Source organism: Bactrocera neohumeralis, chromosome 5 (assembly GCF_024586455.1).
Source record: "Bactrocera neohumeralis isolate Rockhampton chromosome 5, APGP_CSIRO_Bneo_wtdbg2-racon-allhic-juicebox.fasta_v2, whole genome shotgun sequence".
Lineage (NCBI taxonomy): Eukaryota > Metazoa > Arthropoda > Insecta > Diptera > Tephritidae > Bactrocera > Bactrocera neohumeralis.
Genome location: NC_065922.1, coordinates 5,007,789 through 5,028,725, shown reverse-complemented (window position 1 = coordinate 5,028,725; position 20,937 = coordinate 5,007,789). Strand labels below are relative to the sequence as shown.

Here is a 20,937-nt window from a genome sequence, read left to right as displayed (position 1 = left end):
CTCACTTCGGCATTGAAATGTTGCCTCCTAACAAATTTTCCGGTTTCTTAGACCCGACTGTTGTGGGAATGGTGTTATCAGTCGATGTTGTTGTTGTTGTTGTTCACCATTCACTGAGAGGGAGTCGGTGAAGCTGTTTATTGCTCTACTGTGAATGGTTAATGGCGGTCAGTGCATGTCCGAAGTTAATTGCGTCCGAAGTTTGGTCGGCTTATTGTTTTATGTGGCGGACGTAGTTGAGGACGATCCTCTTTATGCTTCTAGGAGGCGGTTTAGCTCCAAGCAGGTGATTGCAGGGATGATTTCTGTGAAAGCACCCCAGCAGAAACTGCTTGGAGGAGAGTTCATTATCCTCCTTAACAGGCAGCATACGGGCCTCACTTTGTAGATTTTCGATGGGAGACATCAAGAGTCAGCCCTCTGATGTCCGGAGGGCAGTATTATGATATGTCAGTAGTTTCGTAGTCTGCGTTTCACTGCTTCCAGTCGAGCACATTGCTGCAGTGCAGTTAAGGACCGGCCGGCCGAATGCCTTTCTTGGCTTTTCCCCATGTACTGCCTTCTACCGATTTGAGGATTTTGTTGCGGCTCTGTACGTTCGTAATACTCGCGGTCGTGTGAGGAGTGAAGGAGCACAAGCCTAAAATCTTAAGGTTATTAACAGTCGGAATCTTAACGCCATCGGATGCAATATTAAGGTCAAGTCTGTACTCCTTCGTCTAGTTTGTGAATATGGTCGCTGTGGGTTTAGTGGAGGTTCCGTGCAGCGAGCATATGCCATCGAATCCATTGCCCGACGTCTTTATCGTGCCATCAGCAGCGTACGAGTTACCAGTCGATTTCTGACGGCGCTTAAAAAAAGGTCTGCTGCAGTGATTGCAAGAAAAAATGTTAACTTCAGTTTGTATGGCAGTCACATGCCATAGTGGTTTCGAACAATGAACAGCTTCTTTGGAAGTGTCAAAATCAGATCGGTATCTCAGAAGTTTTCAGCTATAACTGAAACGAATTATACAATTTAACTCATATAAATCTATTAAAAGTCTTTGTTGATAGTTATAGTTAAGGGTTAATGCATTTGTTGCTCAGAGGAGCATAGTGCTTCCGATGGAGAGGTCTATAAACTTTCAATTTCATTTTATTACTATCAAAAACTTTGTGCTGTCGTGAACATGCACGCACTCAACATTCCAACAAACCATAAACGACATTTAATTTACAATTTTTCCTGCATACAAATGCGCTTTTCTCCACCTTCCCTTCCCCATGACCTCTTGTCATGAAACAAAGTCAATTTCATTGTAATTTGTGGCATGCGAAAAGTTCGCTAATAATAAATGGAGCACACATAACGGGGAAAACTGAAAATTTCGCCAGTCAGTTTGTTGCCGAACGCGCGGGAAAGCACCACGCACCGAGGACGAGCTCTGCTTCGTTGATATTTGTTGTATAGCAGCATGAGCGTTCGCATAACTCCACCGATTGAGACTAAAAATGGCGACGGGGAAGAGGAGGAGGCACCGCCTAAAGCCGAATTGCCGTACAATTTCGAAAAGGAGCTTATAGAAAATCAAAATCGCCACTTTTGCGGACATTACACATTCGTGCCATGCACATTAGGTGCGTTATAAACGCTCACTCAGGCACAAACTCTTGCTTATTTGCTTAATTTGAAACTCTTGTGCTTTTGCAGTCGAACCGCTGACAACGAAGTTCTACGCGAGACACGATCAAAACACTTTGGATGACGAAAAGTATGCGAAGTTCGTTAAGCAGTGTGGCAGAAGGCGTGCTCGGGGCATATTGCCGCATCTATCTGGCGAAGTGTATGGTTGGCTGCCGGCAGCTCTGGGGGACAGTGTGAAGGAACTCAACTTCATTTGTGCACCGAAAATTCGCACCAATATGACAATACATGGCGAGCGTGTAGTCAGTGAGCGCGTGACGGAGCGACCGGCCTTCAATGGACTGCGTTTTATCGTTTGAAATTTTATTTTGTACCAAAAATAAATAAAATCGCAGCAAATTTATTAAATTTCTTTTATGGACCTACCTCACTCCTTTCCTTTCAACTCTTTATATGTAAGCACACATGTATGAATGTACATATGTGTGTATGTTTCTGCTGAATTCGACAATGTTCGTGATTGTTTCTGACATGCAAACGCGAGAAGCCACAGCAACCGCATTTATTATTATTATTGGGTAGTCCCTCTAAACCAACGAAAAGTTTTGTCTTCTTTTTTATGGTTATGAGTATTAACATACCTGTGTCTAAAGGCGTGCACACATATGAACAAACAAGTGAGTCAGCTCTAAATGTCTGAAATCGCTATGTGAAGAATAAAATGTTTGTTTAATTTGCCTTTTATGTTTTGGTTCAGAGGAGATTGAGTGCGGTTTCTGGTGCTTTACGAATGTTGCGTATACGACGGGGCCTCCGCTGATCCACATTTGAGATTTCCCTAATAATTTAAATGACTATAATTCATTTATTTTGGATTGGAAATAGATAAACAACGGGGTTTTTCAGAACGACGCTATAAAAGTAGACCGATAGGGACGCCATTTTTTCCTCGCTCTTTTGGCATTTCTCTCCAGTAAGGTTTGCCTTTTCATCACAAAAAGATATACGATCGATACGATACGATCGAACAACGAGTCGAAATTATTAAAATTTACTACCGAAATTCGGAGTCAGTAGCCTTAACTTTAAGACCGTTACGTCCAATTTATGGTCGTCGTTTGACAACCAGAATGGTCGTATGTTCGTGAATTGGGCTGAGCAACAATTTCAAAATGATCCGAATTTTCAACAAAAAATCATCTTCAGCGATGAGGCTCATTTTAGGCTGAATGGCTTCCTCAATAAGTAAAATATGCCTTATTGGTTAGGCAGCAATCCACACTTACTCCATGACCCACCATTGCATCCTAAAAAAATAATGGTTTGGTGTGGTTTATGGGTCGCACTCCTTCAGTAGCCTTCAGTGATAATCAAGACCGGCACATTACTGTGAATGAGTATGGCTGCCGCTCAATGATAACCAAACATTTTTGGCCCGAATTGGATGATATGGACTTAGACAACTGGACGGCACCACCAGCCACACAGCGAACGTCGCAATCGATTTATTGAGAACCAAGCTTGGTGAACGTGTTATCTCACGAAATGGCCCAATCAATTGGTTGCTTCGGTGGTGCAAATTGACACCGTTGAACTATTTCCTTTAGAGCTGCGTCAAGTCTATGGTCTATGCCAAGAAGCCAGCGATGACTGAGGAATTTCGTATAAATATCTACGTGAAATTGCAGCAGTAACGGCCGATTTATGCTTGAAAACCGTCGAAAATTGGGTTCAGCGTCTGGACTTCTGCAAGCGTTCCCGTGGTAGCCATGCAAAAAAAATCGAGTTCCATGTACTTTCACAGAAATAAATAATTTCATTGATGTTCCAAGTTGTTTTTGTTTTATTTGAAATATTTGTAGCGCTCTTATTGAAAAACCCGTTATGTTTACTTAAGGAAAAATAAGGAAATCTAAATTTATAGCACAGCTATCCAAATATAATTTTTAAATTTTTGTTGTAATAGCAAGGAGAGCAGAGAAGTGAAAGGGTTCTACCTTAAAAATGAATTTTTTTTGGGAAAAAGTGTGGTCCTTACAATCAGTGCCACTTCGTTTTAAAACTGTCCTAGAAATATCGCTTTAACAATGTTTCGATATTATTTAACGGGAAGCACTTTTGTTTATCCGCATGCTGTTGTAGTAGTTGCAAAAAGCTTTCCTCACATACATAATTTAGAATGCTGCTGAATTGAAAGGCCTTGGCAGGATGAACATTTACGTCCTATCCATCACATTGTTTCAAGGTTTCAGCACACAGAATTAGCAATACACTAATACAACTAAACTAATAACATAATTCGCTTTCTCCTAAATTTAGTAACACAATATCAGAACAAAAACAAACTCAATTTAGCATAAACACCAAAAACGTTCAGCTAAAATTCCAAAACATTGCCTCACTAAATGTAGGAGCAAATTATTAGAATGCCTTCTGGGCGGCATTTACAACACAAACAAACAAATACAATACGCTTTTAAGCGTATTCGCTATTTTTGCCATTTTATACCCAGCGCCAACATTCAGGCGCGTATAAAAGCGGTTAGAAAGCGATATTGCCTTTCAGTTAGTGTGTTATTTTCCATCCGGCAACACCTTGGTTGACTCGCGATCAAAGCCTTCCTCAATTTGTTGTGTCTTCAAGCGCAAATATTCAAATTAAAAGCAGCTTCTGCGAAACACACCGTTGAACAATAGAAACAATAAAAATTTAAGCACGCGCGCACATGCGTTGTTAAGGTGTCCGTAAACGGTCAGGAGGTGATTAAAGGCGACGGCGTTGTTTGCCTACAAAGTGCAGCTAATTAGGCGAAATCAAAACAAACTTTGACCGTAACTCCTTACTCAGCCCACGAACGGTGTGTGATGTTGCAAGTGTCGCTATTGGCTTTGTTGTTGCTGATCTGTATGGTTATTTGGTGGCAACGCAATGCGTGGTTGCTGGTGTGGCGCCTCAACGGTTGGCGTGGCCTGCTGCAGCAGCCATACTTGTGGTTCATCCTCATCTTTTATCTGGAGCCAAAGAGTTAAGTTCACAAAAAAACATAACATACGAGGGTTGTCTTTTATATTTCGGGATTAGAGAACATAAACAAATATTCTTCTTCTTCTTTACTGGCGTAGACAACGCTTACGCGATTATAGCCGAGCTAACAACAGCGCGCCAGTCGTTCCTTCTTTTCGCTACGTGGCGCCAATTTGATATTCCAAGCGAAGCCAGGTCCTTCTCCACTTGGTCCTTCCAACGGAGTGGAGGTCTTCTTCTTCCTTTGCTTCCCCCGGCGGGTACTGCGTCGAATACCTTCAGAGCTGGAGTGTTTTCTTCCAATCGGGTAACATGATCTAGCCAGCATAGCCGCTGTCTTTTAGTTTTCATTGGTAGAGTTTTTTTACGTGGCGGGTCCCAAACCCCGGAACGGATGTTCTTAGGCTACCCAGAGGATACTTGGTCAAAGACCGGAAGTCGTGAGCTGCTTGAGTCATGTGTTAAAGAATCGTTTCTGGCCATTCCCAAGTGAATGGCGATCAGAGAACTTTCCTCACTTGCGTGAACTTCTACACATGACTCCATCCTCCAATTTTTAATTTACCGGAATAAAAAGAAGTCATTCCGTGCCAAGTTAGGACTATACGGCGGTTGATTTATCAAATCGGTGATACGTCTTCGGTGTTGGTTTTTCTGATTTCCTGAGAGACAACTGGCAAACAAATGGTAGAGTATGTCTCAGAATTTAATAATTTGTTTTGTTTGCGATAGGCCAGTTTTTCGCAGGCAACCATTTGGTTGGAAGGGCTTCGTGCGTGAACAACTTTTGTTGGATTCAGTTCATCTTGTAACACCCATGTGACTGTTTGACCGAGATGAATGCTAAGTTTGTACAAAAAGTATCGCAGGCTGTATTATCAGGAAAGTTGGTATATTTTTTTTAGTTTGTTTGCCAAACGGTTTAATTAGAACTTGCTTCCGAGCCTGTTGTTTCTTTTTCATTGGGAGTGATTTCTACGTGGCGGATCTCAGACCCAGCGGCTTGGGCGCACTGTTATTAACTCGATTATAACCGCGTAAGCGGTGTCTACGCCTGTGAAGAGGAAGAAGAACCAACTTGCTTCAAATTTGTTTTTACGGAAAGAATATTATTAATTGCATTTGTTGGAATTGCTGCATAAGAAATTTAATAATCAAATTATGACACAAAAAACATTTAAGTGGTACAACCCGTTAAAGACAAACTGGACGACGCTCTGGACGATCGTCAACCTCTAATATTGAAGGTTTTGAATATTTGGTGCTTGAAATCGTCGATTGACCATTACAAACCTCACTGTTAGAATATAATTCGGCTCAGCCTAAACCATTTTGAAGAAAGTTTTATGTCCCAAACGCGTCAAGTCTCGATTGATGCCAGAATCGCTCAAATATGGTGTAATACTTCACTGGTTGTTTTCAACTTTTTTTGCCAAAAACTGGACTCATCTCGCTCCGCAACCATCGTTGCCTGACTTGGCTCCGTGCGACTTCTGGATATTCAGCAAACTCGAAAGGACAATACGGAGACGCCTTTTGGACACGATTGAGGATATAGAAACTGAATCGAAGAAGGTCCTGTAGGCTATACTGGAAAAATACTATTCCGACTGTTTCGAGAACTGAAAAACCCGTTGACAAAAGTGTGTTTTGTCAGACTGAGATTACTTCGAAGAGAGCGAAATATTTACTCATGAATAAATAAACACTTTCTTAAGAAATCCAAAATTCGCGATACTTTTTGAATAAACCTCGTATTTCAAATTGCCGTGGACAACACATATAGCGTTTATTTGTCAAAACGTTCCGAGTGTGTATATAAAACTTTAGAATAAAGTTGTGTGTTTGAAGATTGCAACACTAGAGTTGCCTAATCCAGAAATGTAAGAGAAGGCCTACGTATTCGAGTAACCAGGATTGTTTAATATTTTGATGTAATAAATCTTCCAAATGTTTAATTTAACATAAACAACACTAAACTCTTAAAAAAAAACTTTATGAAAATATAATATCAAATATATGCTATAAACTGATTGAGATATACAACCAAACTTGGTAAAAACATTTCGATGTGGTGTTTGTTGATACATTTAGAAATAGGTGAATTCAGATATTAACCACGTTTACCTAAAAAAGACTATATTCAAAACCGTTTAATGAAACATTAAATTTGTGAACAAGTATAATACGGAAATCTTTCTTGGAAATAGGAATACTCCAGTGAATACAAAATCGTTCAATCCCCTATATTGCTATTTTAAAATGTAACTAAATCGGTTCACGCCTACTTCTCGTATGTTACTAGTTTTTTCAACTAGATTATTTCATTTCACAATGTCCATCAAAAATAATGAAGTGAAAAACTTAATTAGTAAAAAAACTAAAAGTCAATTGTTCGACAAGTTTATATTTGTATTTTAACATCCTATTTAATATTTTTTAGAACTTCTCCAAGTCGTGTCTCACATACGTCCCTACTTTCAACGGCCACTGGGCATCGTCTTTGGCAATAAAAGTGTTATCTATGTCGATGATCCCATAACCATGGAACAGTTCTTCAATGCCCCCGAATGCATTGACAAATCGTTTTTCCAAGATGGTTTTTGCTTGAAACGTGGACTTTTACATGCTAGGGGTAATATGAGAGGACATTCATTTTGATATTTAATATTGGTTTTTTATAATATATCTTCATTGGATACCTTTTGCATGGGGTACGTTTGTAACCTTCGTCATAAATTCTTTACAATTTAGGGGCCGCTTGGAAATCGCGTCGCAGACAGCTGGATCCTGCTTTCGGTTCTAAGGTCTTACTCAGCTTTATCGACACCTTCAACACCGTAGGAAATCAGCTGGTGCACAAATTTGAAACGGAACTTTTGGGCGATAATATTGAATTTGAAACACTTGACGAAATGTTTAGCAGAGCAGTGCTCGAGGTTTCGTGCCGTAAGTCAACTGAGCTCTAAAAAAGTGTGAATAAAATTAATTACTATACTTTCAATTGTGTTATATCACCCGTTAGAAACCACAATGGGCACGGAGACCAATTTCACGGCTGCAGACACACAAGGCATTGCAAAGACTTATAGCGAGTAAGTAAAACCATATTTAGTTAAAATGCTTCAGCTCCGCTAATATGGGATATGTGGGTTTTGATTAGACTCATGGGCATATCAGCACTGAGAGGTACAAAGCCCTGGTTGCAGGTTGACTTTCTGTTTCGTTGGCTGGATGCGCCAAATTACAAACGTTGCCAGGAACTCATGAAGCACTTGGAGGACTTCGTAAGAGTTGTAAGTATTTTGAATATATTCAAACATAACCTGATGTCACATTGACGTTGCTGTAAAGTTTCTACTAAAATGTGCAATATTATCTTTTAACATCCATTAAACTTACCGTTCTGCAGATCGTGCAGAAGAAGCACGCCGAATGGAGGGCGAGCGGTGAATGCCATATTGGACACATTGGCAACGATAGTGGAGGCGCAAATGCTGATGGTGCCGAAGATGTAAGAAATATACGCAATATATCTTCGGAGAATACATCACGAAAACGTATTTTTATTGAGCAAATATTTCATATGGTTGATTCTGGGGAACTGCGTATGGAGGATGTTATGGACGAGGCGTTATCCATGCTCATGGTGGTGAGTATGAGTGGCGAGTTTGAAACTCACTTCAAATCAACACTTAATGTATGACTGTCATATACTTATTCTATGATTATTCACTATTAGTCGTTCGAGACGATTTCCACAAGCGTTCTGGTCATCATGCTGCTTTTGGCTATGCACAAGGATCACCAGCGCAAATTACGTGAGGAAATCGTCGCAACCTTTCCCCAAGCGCAACATATCACCAATATCGACCCTGTGCAGTTATTACAAATGAAATACCTTGATGCCATTGTATACGAGTCATTGCGTCTACTGACCACAGTGCCGTTTAATATGCGTGCTGTGAGTCGAGATTTCTTTATAGAGGTCTCGGCGCCCAGTGGTTCGAAGTGGCGCGCCAAAATACCCAAAGATACTGCAATCGTATTTGATGCGTTCAATATGCAACGGGATCCAACGTATTGGGGGTCACATGCACAAGAATTCTACCCAGAACATTTCATCGTCGGAAACTCGAGCGCAGCGGGACGACATCCGTACGCATTTGTGCCATTCGCCAAAGGTCTACGTTACTGCATCGGTGAGCTCAAAGTTTCAAGTGTCTGCTGGCTTTGCTAATTTTGCTTAACCATTTTTTCAGGAAATCGCTATTCAATGTACTTGGCCAAAATATTTATAGTAAAGTTGATTCATCACTTTGAATTTGGCACCTCAACGAAGCTGAGCGACTTGCATTTTGTCAATGGCATTTCGCTGAAGTTTGGCAATAGCGAAATCATTAACTTTCATATAAAAAAGACTGAGCGGACTGGTGATTAAGTTATCTATCGGGCCAAAAACTCAAAGAACTGAAAATTCTGTATTCGGGGGATTTCATAACGGCTTTATCCCTTCACTTAGAAGATCATAAGATATTGCGTTTCGCAATTTGAAGTTGGCAAAGCCGTGAACTCAAAGCTGCTTGGTTTTTTATTAATCAAAAGAGACTCTTTTATTAATACAACGTATTTACAGTAATAATTAGAGGCAATATATAAAATATGCGGTATTAATAGCTACTTCGGACTCTTTATTTGCTTATCAGTACTTGAAAATTAAAAGTTTGTAATAATTTCGTAGATATTTTGGCAATACAAGTTTGTATTATTTTCTCTCCTTTCTTTAAAAACTTTCAAAATAGGCCCCATCTGCATCGATGCAGTGCTGCCCGCGCGATTTCCAAGCTTTAAAGGCGTCACAGAAGGCATTCTTCGGAATAGCCTTGAGAGCTGAGATGCATGCTGCTTGGATCCCCTCTGTCGTCTCAAAATGTTTGCCTTTCTTCCGATTTTTCTGGCAAGGAAACAAAAAGTCCGGGAGGAGGCCACATCTGGGCTGTAGGGCGGCTGCGGAAGCGTTGGTTTGCCGGCTTTGGTTAAGTAGCTGTTCAAAAGGAAGACGGTGTCGTGGTGTAACTTCCAATCGGCTGCGATGTTTTGTAGGGCCCGATTGACCCTTCGTTTGAGTCTCTTGAGGACTTCCACGTGTAAAACTTGGCATTGACTGTTTGTCCAAGTGGAACAAATTCATGGCGGCCTTTGATGTCAAAAAAGACAATGAGCATCGTTTTCACTTTGAATTTGGTCATTCTTGCCTTTTTTGTGCGAGAAGACGCCGGCGTGTGCCACTCGGAAGATTGCCTCTTGCTCTCTGGATAAAATTCAAAGATTCATGACTCCTCACCTGTGATTACGTTATTCAAACGTCTCTGTCGCAGATTTACCTGCTCTGACATTGCATTTTCGGCTTCCACTATTCACAGAAACACGTCGCACGAAAATGATAATGGACCAGCCGCTCGTTCGTTAGCTAGTAAAGCCCTCTATCGAATCCAGTTGCACACACTCCGAAGTACAGTCGTGGCGGAAGAAAATTAGTCCTATTACTTTCCGGATAAACCCTATATATGTACATCCTGATCCAATTCGTCTACGAAGATTTTCACTCCGATTATTAACAGAGAACTCATTAAAACAGTTAGATCTTTAATTTCATTTTATTTCTTAACTTCTTCTTTTTTATAAGGTACAGCTTAAAATAAGTGAGTCTTGGTATCGCACAAAGTTTTTCTTAAATATGATATAAAATGGGATTGATTACAAATATGGTTCTAAGATTAAGCTAACATTCATTAACACTTTTGTTAGTCTTTTTACTTGAAGGACCGAATACGCTGAGTAAAACGGGCAGTAAAATAAGACCATGCGCTGCTCCGATCAGTACAATGCCGAGATACATGCGGAAGTAGAAGACTTGGAACACTTGTGACTTGGAGAAACCCAAAACGATGATGCCGGCAAACTTCGTCAGCGTAATACCCGAGAGAACGCTGCTGCCTGTTACTATGAGCGCTTGCTTTGCGCGTTCTTGTGTGCTGCCGATGCCATTTTTATACGAACGAATGATATGAGCCACGAACTCCACACCGATGCCAATGCACACGACTAAATTAACCAATGAAATCGCGTTGAGCGTAATATTCCACGCCCACATCATGCCGAGCATATTGATTAGGATTATTAGCACCATCGCAGTGACCATCAGTGCTGATGGCAGATCCAAACCGGTGATGATAAGTGTTACCAGGAATATGGTGGCCAGTGTTATGCCGAGCGAGAATAATGCATCATCCCAGATGGTCAGATACTGTTCATAGAAGATGAAGAAAATACAATAGGGGAAAACGGTGACGTCAAGTTCTTTCTCAGCAAACATTTCGTTTATGCTGTTTGCGATGCGTCGCGCCTCACGAAGTGCCGAGTAAAATTGTATGGATGTGGTGGACGTGGTGGTGTACTGCATCATGTAAGTATCCAAAATAGTTGAAGCGCCTTGTTCATCGAGTGTGTAGATGATAGCCTGAGGAAAATGAAATGTGAAGCGTTTATTTCGTATTGGTTAAATATCACAGTGGAGAAAAAGAAAGAGTAAGTCAGTTTTGGAATATTAGTATACTCACATCCGCATATGAAGCACGTCCGGCTTTTGCACATTCGCTGTCTGGCAAATCTGATACGAAGAAGGGTATATACTCTTGGAACGTTTCTGGCGTAGGACGTAATCCATCCTCAGAAAACTCACGGGTACAGGAGACGCAATCGTCTTCTTTCGAGTCTGCAAAAGTAGGACCGCGATTGAAGCTAACTTTACTAAATCGTAGTCATGAATACTTACTGCTCGGACAGAAGGTACCATCCGTAGCGTTGACCTTGCAACAATCGTCTATACCAAGCCAATCAATATAATCATCTATCCAAGAGGAAGCTGAACGAGCAAGGTAAGTGCTGTAAAGTGTTCGGATATAAACAACATGAATAAAAGGGGTTGGTAAACAAGCGAGTTCTTACATGTCGGGATAAAGTGATTGCTGATAAAGTTGCACTGATACGGAGTCATTATTGCACTGCACACCGCCACAAATAACATTCTGGTGATCTCGCAGCGTATAATTCAGACCAGGCTTCAGCACCCAATACACAGGCGCACCCATTGACAAAAGTTCGTTCATGTACTGGAAATATTTAACGACGTGTGAATCGGTTGGCATTGACATTTCTTGATCCAAGCCAATCTCGATCGAAGGAGCAGCCATCAGCGACAAGCAGGTGATTACCGTAAAGACAACTAAAACAATAATTTTGACCGGTCTACGAAATACGGAATAAACCGTAAATTTAAATTCTTCTTTCATTTGTAAGAAACATTAGCAGATTGACTTACTTGGAAAGCAGGAAAGGTGCGTAGAAACTTTTGAAGATCTTCTCCAAAATGCCCACATTCTGTTCATCACTAAGTTCTTTTTTGTTTGAAGCCTTCACGCAACAGAAGAGGTCAAAGCGCCCCGATTCGGAACGACGTTCATCCAAGGCCATGAATGCGACAAAAGCGGTGATTTGAAAGAAGAAATTTATCAGAATGGCGGCGGCCGCATACATTGCAAAGGTCTTTACAGCAGGCATGTTAGAAATAGCGCCTGTAAATGTAAATATATTTATAACTAGTTGGTCGGTTTCAATTCTGCCAGAATGTTTTGCACTTACCTATAGCAAAGCAGGCAAATTCCGAGCCGGCAGTTTGTAAAATCGATGGACCAACTTGACCCATTGCAACGCCTATCGCCTCTGCTACATCCTTATACTCTCTTCTGTCCAAACGATGGTAGGCGTGCACCATAATGAAAATATTATCTACACCAACGGCCAATACGAGAAAAGGTATGACCTCAATTGCCAACATGGTGGTGGTTACGTCCAGATAACTCCAGAATCCCAAACTGCAAACAACTGAAGCAATTACAACAATAATCCCCGATATAGCGAGAACTATCTTCGAATCGCGGAAGAAGTGTTGAAAACTGCGAATTTTTCCCAACGCTATGGTGACATAGACAAACATGACGACATAGCTGATAACGACAGTAGAAACTTCACCCTCGGAAAGCTCAACAATTGCATCTTGTATGGACCTCTCGGCGGAGAATGCAATTTCCATTTGATCACTTGTATAGTTCTTGAGAAAGTTGATAAAAGCTTCCTCCCACTCCATGTTGGGTTCGAGTTGAGTTGTAGAAAGTTTGTTTTTGCCTAGAAAAGTGAGCAACAAGCCAGTGGCAAGTTGAAAGTCAGGGTTCTCGTCCGCCGATACTTTGGGCATGCCACCCACCGCGATAGCAGGTTCAATTGGACCACCATAGGGACCGAAACATGACTCCAACATGGGCACGCTGTTCAAGAGTTTGAATAATAACAAAAACCACTAAAGTACTTTATAGAACTCACCGCAAGCAATCTTCCAATTGGTTGAGATATGTGTTTGTGTAGCCGTTACTGTCCACGTATTCTCTTTCGAATTCTTCCATATCATTTTGATAATATCCATAGATAGATTGGACTAAGCAATTATCAATGGTTACCTTTTCTCCAGTATACACCATAGGGGCATAACAGACATCTGCCAAAGTTACACCATTCTCTGTAGTCAAATTTTGGATTTGTTCTTGGAGAAGAAAGACCTCTTTGAGGAAGTTCTTTTCGAACGCTGGACCAAATGTTTCTATTCCCGCCGAGGTATTGTGTGTAAACTGTAATAAAAGATTTTTGATTACCGATTTTGTTATTTTTGTACGTATATCCACAACTTACCATAGTTTGATTCAATGGTTTGATAAATATCTGATTGGTACGATAAAAGGGGCCGAAGTGTTCATCAAAATATTCCTTTTCCAGACGTGTTTGGCTCTCTTTTCCAGCCCAAAGCTCAATGGGGTCCGTGGTCACACTCAAGTAGATTAAGCCATAAGCGAGTCCACCAATTATCCAAGAACAAATAGCCAAAATCAGCACTGGATGCTTAGCACAAAAATGACCCCAATTGAGGAATAGTTTTGAAAGTAAGGTATTTACCCCGTCGAAACCCGCACAACACGAAGAAATACTTATTTTCGGTTTGAAGATGTTCAGTGAACCGCAAAGTATGCAAACCATCACAATCGCACCAAAAACCAGTGATACTATGAAGGTTATGCCATAAAGTCCAGCAATCATAAAACCTTCCTCTTCACCAGTTGGCGGATCCATGTATGGACACGAAGCGCTGCAATCCACACACGAGCAGGCATATGAGCCCTCCAACGCTTCAGAACAGTTTTTAGCTGGCATAATTAATCGCACCTCTTCGCTGGACTCATTCAAAAACTGGTAGTTAATAGGAAAGGGTACGTAATCACTCAAAGTGGGGTCACCCATGAAATTGAACCATTTACGATGATCGCAGGTTTTCGCATTGTAAGCGCCGCAGGCCAAATCCATGGACGGGCGACCCGTCTGTGTGTGCTGAATGCCGGCGCAGCTATCGTAGACGGCTTTCACTGAATCGTCATCAATTCTGAAATCGACCTCTGCGACATATTCCTGTTCCTCGTACCAGTCAGTGTGGGCCACCATGAAGAGACTCTGATTCTGGGCGCAGGTCATGCCGCAAATCGAGAGGGCCATGTTGTAAGTGCAAATCGGACAGCGAGCAAATATGCCGTCGGCTTGAAGCATACTCGTTCCCATCGTTTGAATTTGAGCAGCATCACAGCACAGCTTCAGTGGTCCTAAACGTTATGAGTAGCGATAACTAAACTTATAGAATCGTTATTTGTAAACTAAGTTTTACCTTCCGGGTCGGCCGCTTTGTACTCAGCATACCAATTCGAGCAGCGTTGTTTAAAGACGGCTTCAGCGCTCTCATCATTCAGTGGTTGTGCTTCAATATCCGCTGCTTTGTTCAACCAATGGGCACCAACCATATGGCTCTGACCATACCAAATGCAACGGGGTTCTTGCTCTTCTTGTGCCAAGCTAACTCTCAATTGGCTGGTTGCAGCAATTAGCAGACAAAGTGTCGTAAATATCACAGTATTGCCTGTAAAGTTCAAATAATGTTGCCATAAATACCATATACATACACAAAAAAAAAAAATTATAGCATATCCGTTTGTGGTTTTTGATAACGATAAGCATCGAGTTTTCGAAGTTAGCTACCTTAATTTGGTCTTATCGTTTGCTCCTATCCAATTTATTATTCTGGGATTCCTTTAAGGTTACTACGAGCTGTGTTTAAACTCTGAGTATATGTTCATGGAAGCAGGTATGCAAAAGGAACTAAAGGTTTTAGAGGATAATAATCCTTTTGTAAAAGGAGCTGCTTGATTAAAATATGAATTCAAGTAATTTCGGGTCGCCTGTGAACATTCCAAAATAGAGTTGTTAGAAATGTTGTATACATTTTATTTTTATAATCTTAATGGGGTCTACATGTGTACTAAGATTCCCACGAAGTTTGTTAACCCTATAAAATGTTTACATTGGGTAGTCGAAAAAGTCTTATCGTATTTTCAATCAAACTTCAACTAATTTTTTTATATTTATAATGAACTTAAATGAACCAAAAACAACTTTTTTTGTAAAACTTTTCTGGTTTCTTGGCGAAAAACTGCGGCAAGTAATTTTCATAGGCTTCTCTTGAAGCCAACTTTACTCCATTAAGGGAGTGCTGCATTGAACGAAACAAATGTTAGTCCGATGGTGCAACGTCGGGGTTATATGGTGGATGCATCAAAACTTCCCAGCCAAACTCTCTCAGTTTTTGCCGGGTCATCAGAGATGTGTGTGGTCTAGCGTTGTCTTGATGGAAGACGATGACCTCGCTGTTGATCAATTCTGGTAGTTTTTTTTGATTGCTTGTTTCAATCTCATCAGTTGTTGACAGTAAAATATGGAATCAATCGTTCGACCAGGCTAGAGCAGCTCATAGTGGATGATTCCTTTCCAATCCCAGCAAACACTCAGCATAACCTTTCGAGGCGTCATTCCTGGCTTTGCGACCATTTTTTGAGCTTCACCATGCTTGGACAATGATCATTTTTCGCACATTATTGTCTTTTTTGATCCACAGCTGCAAATTTTTTTCAACTGCCCTGAATTTAATTTTTTTTATTAAATAAAGCTTAAAATCTCACCTTTCTAACACTATATCGTATGCCACAATGTGATTGGTAGCACTGGAGATATGCGACTGCAACGACACCTATTGACAACATACGAAAATACTTTTTCGACTATCCAATATAAATATGAGTTGATTTAACCGTGTCTGTTTTTCTATACGCAGCAGGTCCCTCGATTTTCGATATATCGATCTGAAAATTTGCACTCGCCCTTTTCTTCCAATGTTCATGTCCAATCAATGTTTGATACCCCACCGAACCACTACAGTATATAGCTGCTTTACAACTGATCGATTGAGATCAATTTCATATGGAAAAAACTTTTTATTTGACGATTCCGAAGCAACGAAGCAATGTCCAAACATATTGTTCAGATCGGACTATATTAGCATATAGCTGGCATTCAAACTGACCGTTAACCGGTTATACTTTCAGATTTAGTTATACCTAGATATAGTTAGGGCGTTCCATTTTTTGGGATAAAGTGATGTTTTGATGATCCGCAGTTTAAAAAACGTTAACCATTCTTATCACAACAGTTCGCAGTTCAAATCATTTTCATATTTGAAATATAGTCTTGTGCTCTGATAAAGATATACAGCTAAAATAATTTTTTTTTTTTTAATTGAAAGGATCACATATTTCAACAAGTTAAAACAAATAATTCACAAATACATATGATTTGGACATTGGATAAAAATATCGAATAAAAAGTTTTTCTCAAATTTTGTATTTCCAACCAAATTTCGTGTGCGAAATCGCTGCAAATTTTGGAAAGGGTTCACGGCGATTCAGTTTTATCTAAAACATATGCCTACGAGTCGTACAAAGCCTTCCAAGATGCTCGAGAGATCGTTGAAGACAAGCCCCGTTCTGGACGACCTTCGACCTCGTCGACTGATGAAAACATTAAAAAAGTGAAAGTGTTCGATGGATGGCAAGAGCGCTCGACAACTCTCGCGAGTCCATTCGAATGATTGTGGTGGTTATTTTGTGTATGAAATGCGTTCTTGCTCGAGTCGTCCCAACAAAGCTGAATTTTTTTTTCAAAAAAAAAACAGGTCTCTTTGGACATGCTTGATCGTGTGAATTCTGATTCTAAATTAATGGAGAGCATTACAACTAACGATGAGACATGGGTTTATGAGTTTGACATCTAAACAAGTCAACTATCATAGGTGTTGAGGGAAAAAATTAGCAAAAATAAAAACAAAAAACACGTCAAAGCTGCTCAAAAATCAAAGTGATGCTCATTGGTTTTTTCGGTATTCGTGGTTTGGTGCATCATGAATTTGTTTCGGAGGCACAGACGGTCAGTACGGAATTCTATTTGGACGTGTTGAGGCATTTGCGCGACAACATACGTCCTAAATGGTCGGAATTGTGAAAGAACAATTCATGGATTTTACACGATGATAATGCACAATCGCACCGAGCCACGATTCTGACCGAATTTAAAACTAAAAACGCAATGAATACCATCGATCAACCACTGAAATCATCAGATTTGGCTCCGTATGATTTTTTTTTTTGCTCGCCAAACTGAAATTGCCGCGCTGTGAAACCCGTTTTTAGTCGATCAAGGAGATAAAACAAAATTTGCTGGACGAGCTGAAGGCCATCCCAAAATGTGCTTATAAAAGTGTTTCGAGGACTGGAAAAATTGTTGGCATAAGTGTATTACATCGGGTGGGGATCACTTCGAAGTTGGAAAAATAAATATTGTTGTCACAAATAAATAATAATAATAAAATTTATTACAATGTTACTCAGTTTACAGAGGATATATGTAAGTATGTATGCACGTTTATATATGTGATTTTTCTATTAACTTAATTTTTCACCAAATACTTTATTACATGCCGTTCACTAATACTAAAGCACTTAAACGCTGTTATGTTATCAACATACTTCTCATTTTGCTGTTATTAAAAGTATGATTTAAATAATTTTGTGTTTGGATTAATAAAGAAAACAGGATATCGCAATAATTTGCGATTATCCTCCGCGGCACCGAAATTTAAGCTCAATTATAACCGTAACACATTCCCAAATTGATCGAAAGAACACGACTGGCTTAATACCCATCCAGATGCAGACTGATTCGATTAACATACACATTACATTTATTTAGGGGTATTATCAGGCACATTCAATTTCATTGCCTCTAGTGGACGATAAGATTTTACTAATTGCCGTCTTAACACCTGCAACTGAGTTTTGGATTGTGACTAATAAACCGATGTGCGATAATATTAGCATATATATTTACCTAATCCAATTCCGATTGGCGGTAAAAAAGGAGCTTTAGCAACCAACTTTCATTACATAGGAGAAAAGTGTGTTAAATAAAATTAAATAAATAAAATACGATATTATATTTTCCTTAAATATGCATTCCACTTTAAATCCTACTTCCCATATATGCCCACTTATTTAATTTGGTCATTTATGCAGAAGGAATTCCAATAATTAATTGTTACAGTTTGCAGGTGTTTTAAAGCCTTGCGACTCATTTTATGGCTACGTATACATACATATGTATATTTGTTTATAAGAAGTTGGTATGTTGTTGTACAAACACACAAATAAACGAATATTGAACTAAAAACCAGCTGCTTATCAGGTAAAAACCAGGTGTTTAATAGAAAAACCTTTAATGAACAATACAATTACCGAAAAAGTGTAGATGTATGTGTTAAAAGTAAACTGATTACATAGGCATTTATTGCTTCACTTACGGCACTCTTTTAGTGGAAGAAGTTCATAAATAAGTTAGCAATGAGAGACACAAACTTTTCTGAAGTAATTAATTACAACTGGCAGGCTATAATCTGTATTGACACCTAAATTGATATATACTTATTAGAGAAATTTGCTCTAAAAACTGTGTTTCTTTTCACCATGACCGTGCCATATTGCTCTAATATATTACCAATTTAGGTGTCTTTGCGGGCGATAGAGATTAGAGTCATCCTCCAACTTTTCCATATCACTATTGTAGCACGATTTTCGAAATAGGTCTCAGTCTCGGCGATTTCTTTCCAACGGCCATTGCTTTGAGGTTTGGGACCTGTTGCGGAGAAAACGGTGGATGTGCAACAAATTCGAGTCCAGATTCATGGATAGTACTTCCAGATTGGGAGGTGTCTATCGAAAACTTTGTGTTCAATATTCTATATATTTTTAATTTGCATTAGCAGACTTCAAACCAAGCTGCGGTTGGTTTGTTATGTTGCCGACACATATTTCACATTTACTACTCTTACATTCTTTTTTGCCATGCATGTAGCTTTTGTCGCGATTCGACTTGCGAAGTCTTATATCCTATAGATACAGGATTTGTCCGGATAGTAATAGGACTGAGTCGATTTACAAACAAAATTATTGGACCAATCGTTACAATTCTTTAAAAACTTTCAAAATAGGCTCCTTCTGCGTCGATGCAGCGCGATTGAGAGCCGAGATGCTTGCTGGATTCCCTTTCATCGGCCTGTTTAGGCAAGGAAACAAAAGAAGTCCTGGGGGCCACATCTGGCTGGAGGAACAAATTCATGGTGAACAACACCGTTGATGTTAAGAAAGACACACACGAGTCACATTATCGGTGTTTGTCGAACTCTGCTTGATCATATCAAACGTCTCTGTCGCAGATTTATCGAGTTTCACACAGAATTTAATCACGTACCTCTCCTCTAACGAACGCTGCATTTTCGGCTTGCACAACTCAGAGAAACACGACGCGCGAAAATGTTTGTCGTGACTCTCCAGGTGCTCGGAGACTACTGACCAGCTGCTCGTGCGTTAGCTAGAAACGCCCTCTACCGAATCCAGTCGGTCGGAAGAAAATCAGTCCTATTACTTTCCGGACATACCCTGTATTCGTCTACAATATGCTTATGATAAATATTAGATTAGCCAGTCAAACTGTCTTTTTTATTCTGAAAGGAAATATGGTCTATGGACAACTATGGTGGAGGGGCGGCTCTTGGGCCTTATGAGGGTCAGATTTTCGAAGGGTTTATTAATTTTGAACCCGTGTCAAAGCTTTGAAAGGACTTGGAGTAGTACCCTCAACCTCTTCTTTCCGCATACGTTTCAAGCCACTTTTTAAACTCGATTTTTGTACTTATGAGAGATATTTGATAACTTCACAGTTAGACAGTAGTTTTTTCGGACCGAAATATGGTTTCTATAGAATAAATTTAGAAAAAGAATTATTTCATTGTTCAAATAAATGTATAAAATTATTATTTCCCTATAACATAATTGCAAATGCTTTAATGTAAAAGAGGGAAGAGACATTTTTTAAATTTTATTTCTCTCTTTCGGCACATAACTGTACCTAGATTGGTTTGAGTGTTTGGGACAACTTAAAAACAGAGCTTTTTCAACGCGCCTAGAATTATGCAACGTATTCTCAATTCTATTAAACTAATAAATACTTATGCAAATATATCTACATACGTCTGGACAAACGTACATATACATACATAAGAACATAAAACATTTGTTTATACATTCTCTGGTTACTACACTTGGAATTTCAAATTGGCGCCAAACAGCGAAAAGAAAGAACGACTGGCGCGCTGTTGTACACTCGGTTATAACGTAAGCGGTGTGTACGCCATTTAAGAAGAAAAGAAACAAACACAAATTTATATCTATTTAATATTTCAAGGACCTTCGGAAATTCTCGTCGCACTAAATTCAAATTTGGCATAAAATTTCCGATTTTAGCGATTACAGGTCTCATTATTTTGGGTAGTCGAAAAAGTCTTTTCGTATTTTGTCAATAGATGTCGTTGCAGTCGTATATCTCCAGTGCTAACAATCGTATTGTGTCATACCATATAGTGTTGGAAGGGTGAGGTTTTTAGTTTCATTTAACCAAATTAAAATTTAATTCGGAGAATTTGAAAAAAAGTTACAGCTGTTCAAACTAAGTGAAAATAATGAAGAAATTCGCTATATTTTGAAATTTTTGTATAAAAAAAGGTAGAATGCCACGTCAGCCACCAATGAAATGAAGTTTACGGAGACGATGCTGTATCAGTTCGTGTAGCACAACAATGGCTCGCTCGCTTTCGTTCTGGAAATTTCGATGAAATTATGGAAAAGATTGACCATGA

At 39.7% G+C, this 20,937-nt stretch overlaps 3 protein-coding genes across 3 annotated transcripts; 2 read left to right on the top strand and 1 right to left on the bottom strand.

The window, feature by feature from the left end:
- Positions 1-1,393: 1,393 nt before the first annotated feature.
- On the top strand, positions 1,394-2,057 carry LOC126760399 (uncharacterized). Its single transcript, XM_050475995.1, has 2 exons — positions 1,394-1,620; positions 1,694-2,057. The coding sequence occupies exons 1-2, from the start codon at positions 1,458-1,460 to the stop codon at positions 1,984-1,986; spliced, it is 456 nt and encodes a 151-aa protein (XP_050331952.1). The 5' UTR covers positions 1,394-1,457; the 3' UTR covers positions 1,987-2,057.
- A 2,168-nt stretch (positions 2,058-4,225) lies between these two features.
- Positions 4,226-9,314, top strand: LOC126760387 (probable cytochrome P450 318a1). The gene is made up of 8 exons (XM_050475979.1): positions 4,226-4,652; positions 7,096-7,287; positions 7,407-7,601; positions 7,678-7,747; positions 7,816-7,948; positions 8,065-8,304; positions 8,395-8,854; positions 8,915-9,314. The coding sequence occupies exons 1-8, from the start codon at positions 4,493-4,495 to the stop codon at positions 9,091-9,093; spliced, it is 1,629 nt and encodes a 542-aa protein (XP_050331936.1). The 5' UTR covers positions 4,226-4,492; the 3' UTR covers positions 9,094-9,314.
- A 976-nt stretch (positions 9,315-10,290) lies between these two features.
- Positions 10,291-17,914, bottom strand: LOC126760373 (NPC intracellular cholesterol transporter 1 homolog 1b). The gene is made up of 10 exons (XM_050475963.1): positions 17,717-17,914; positions 14,473-14,721; positions 13,455-14,410; positions 13,092-13,393; positions 12,354-13,036; positions 12,034-12,286; positions 11,661-11,960; positions 11,488-11,597; positions 11,273-11,427; positions 10,291-11,172 (listed from the first exon to the last, which is right to left on the bottom strand). Exons 1-10 carry the CDS (start codon positions 17,721-17,723, stop codon positions 10,435-10,437), a joined length of 3,753 nt encoding a protein of 1,250 aa, XP_050331920.1. The 5' UTR covers positions 17,724-17,914; the 3' UTR covers positions 10,291-10,434.
- Positions 17,915-20,937: the final 3,023 nt, after the last annotated feature.

Coding starts and splice junctions, on each gene's coding strand:
- LOC126760399 (XM_050475995.1), top strand. CDS start 1,458: ATGAGCGTTCGCATAACTCCACCGATTGAGACTAAAAATGGCGACGGG. Junction 1,621..1,693: donor ATTCGTGCCATGCACATTAG/GTGCGTTATAAA, acceptor GTGCTTTTGCAG/TCGAACCGCTGACAACGAAG.
- LOC126760387 (XM_050475979.1), top strand. CDS start 4,493: ATGTTGCAAGTGTCGCTATTGGCTTTGTTGTTGCTGATCTGTATGGTT. Junction 7,602..7,677: donor AGTGCTCGAGGTTTCGTGCC/GTAAGTCAACTG, acceptor ATCACCCGTTAG/AAACCACAATGGGCACGGAG. Junction 7,748..7,815: donor ATTGCAAAGACTTATAGCGA/GTAAGTAAAACC, acceptor GGTTTTGATTAG/ACTCATGGGCATATCAGCAC.
- LOC126760373 (XM_050475963.1), bottom strand. Junction 11,428..11,487: donor TGGTACCTTCTGTCCGAGCA/GTAAGTATTCAT, acceptor CTACTTTTGCAG/ACTCGAAAGAAGACGATTGC. Junction 11,173..11,272: donor GACGTGCTTCATATGCGGAT/GTGAGTATACTA, acceptor CATTTTCCTCAG/GCTATCATCTACACACTCGA.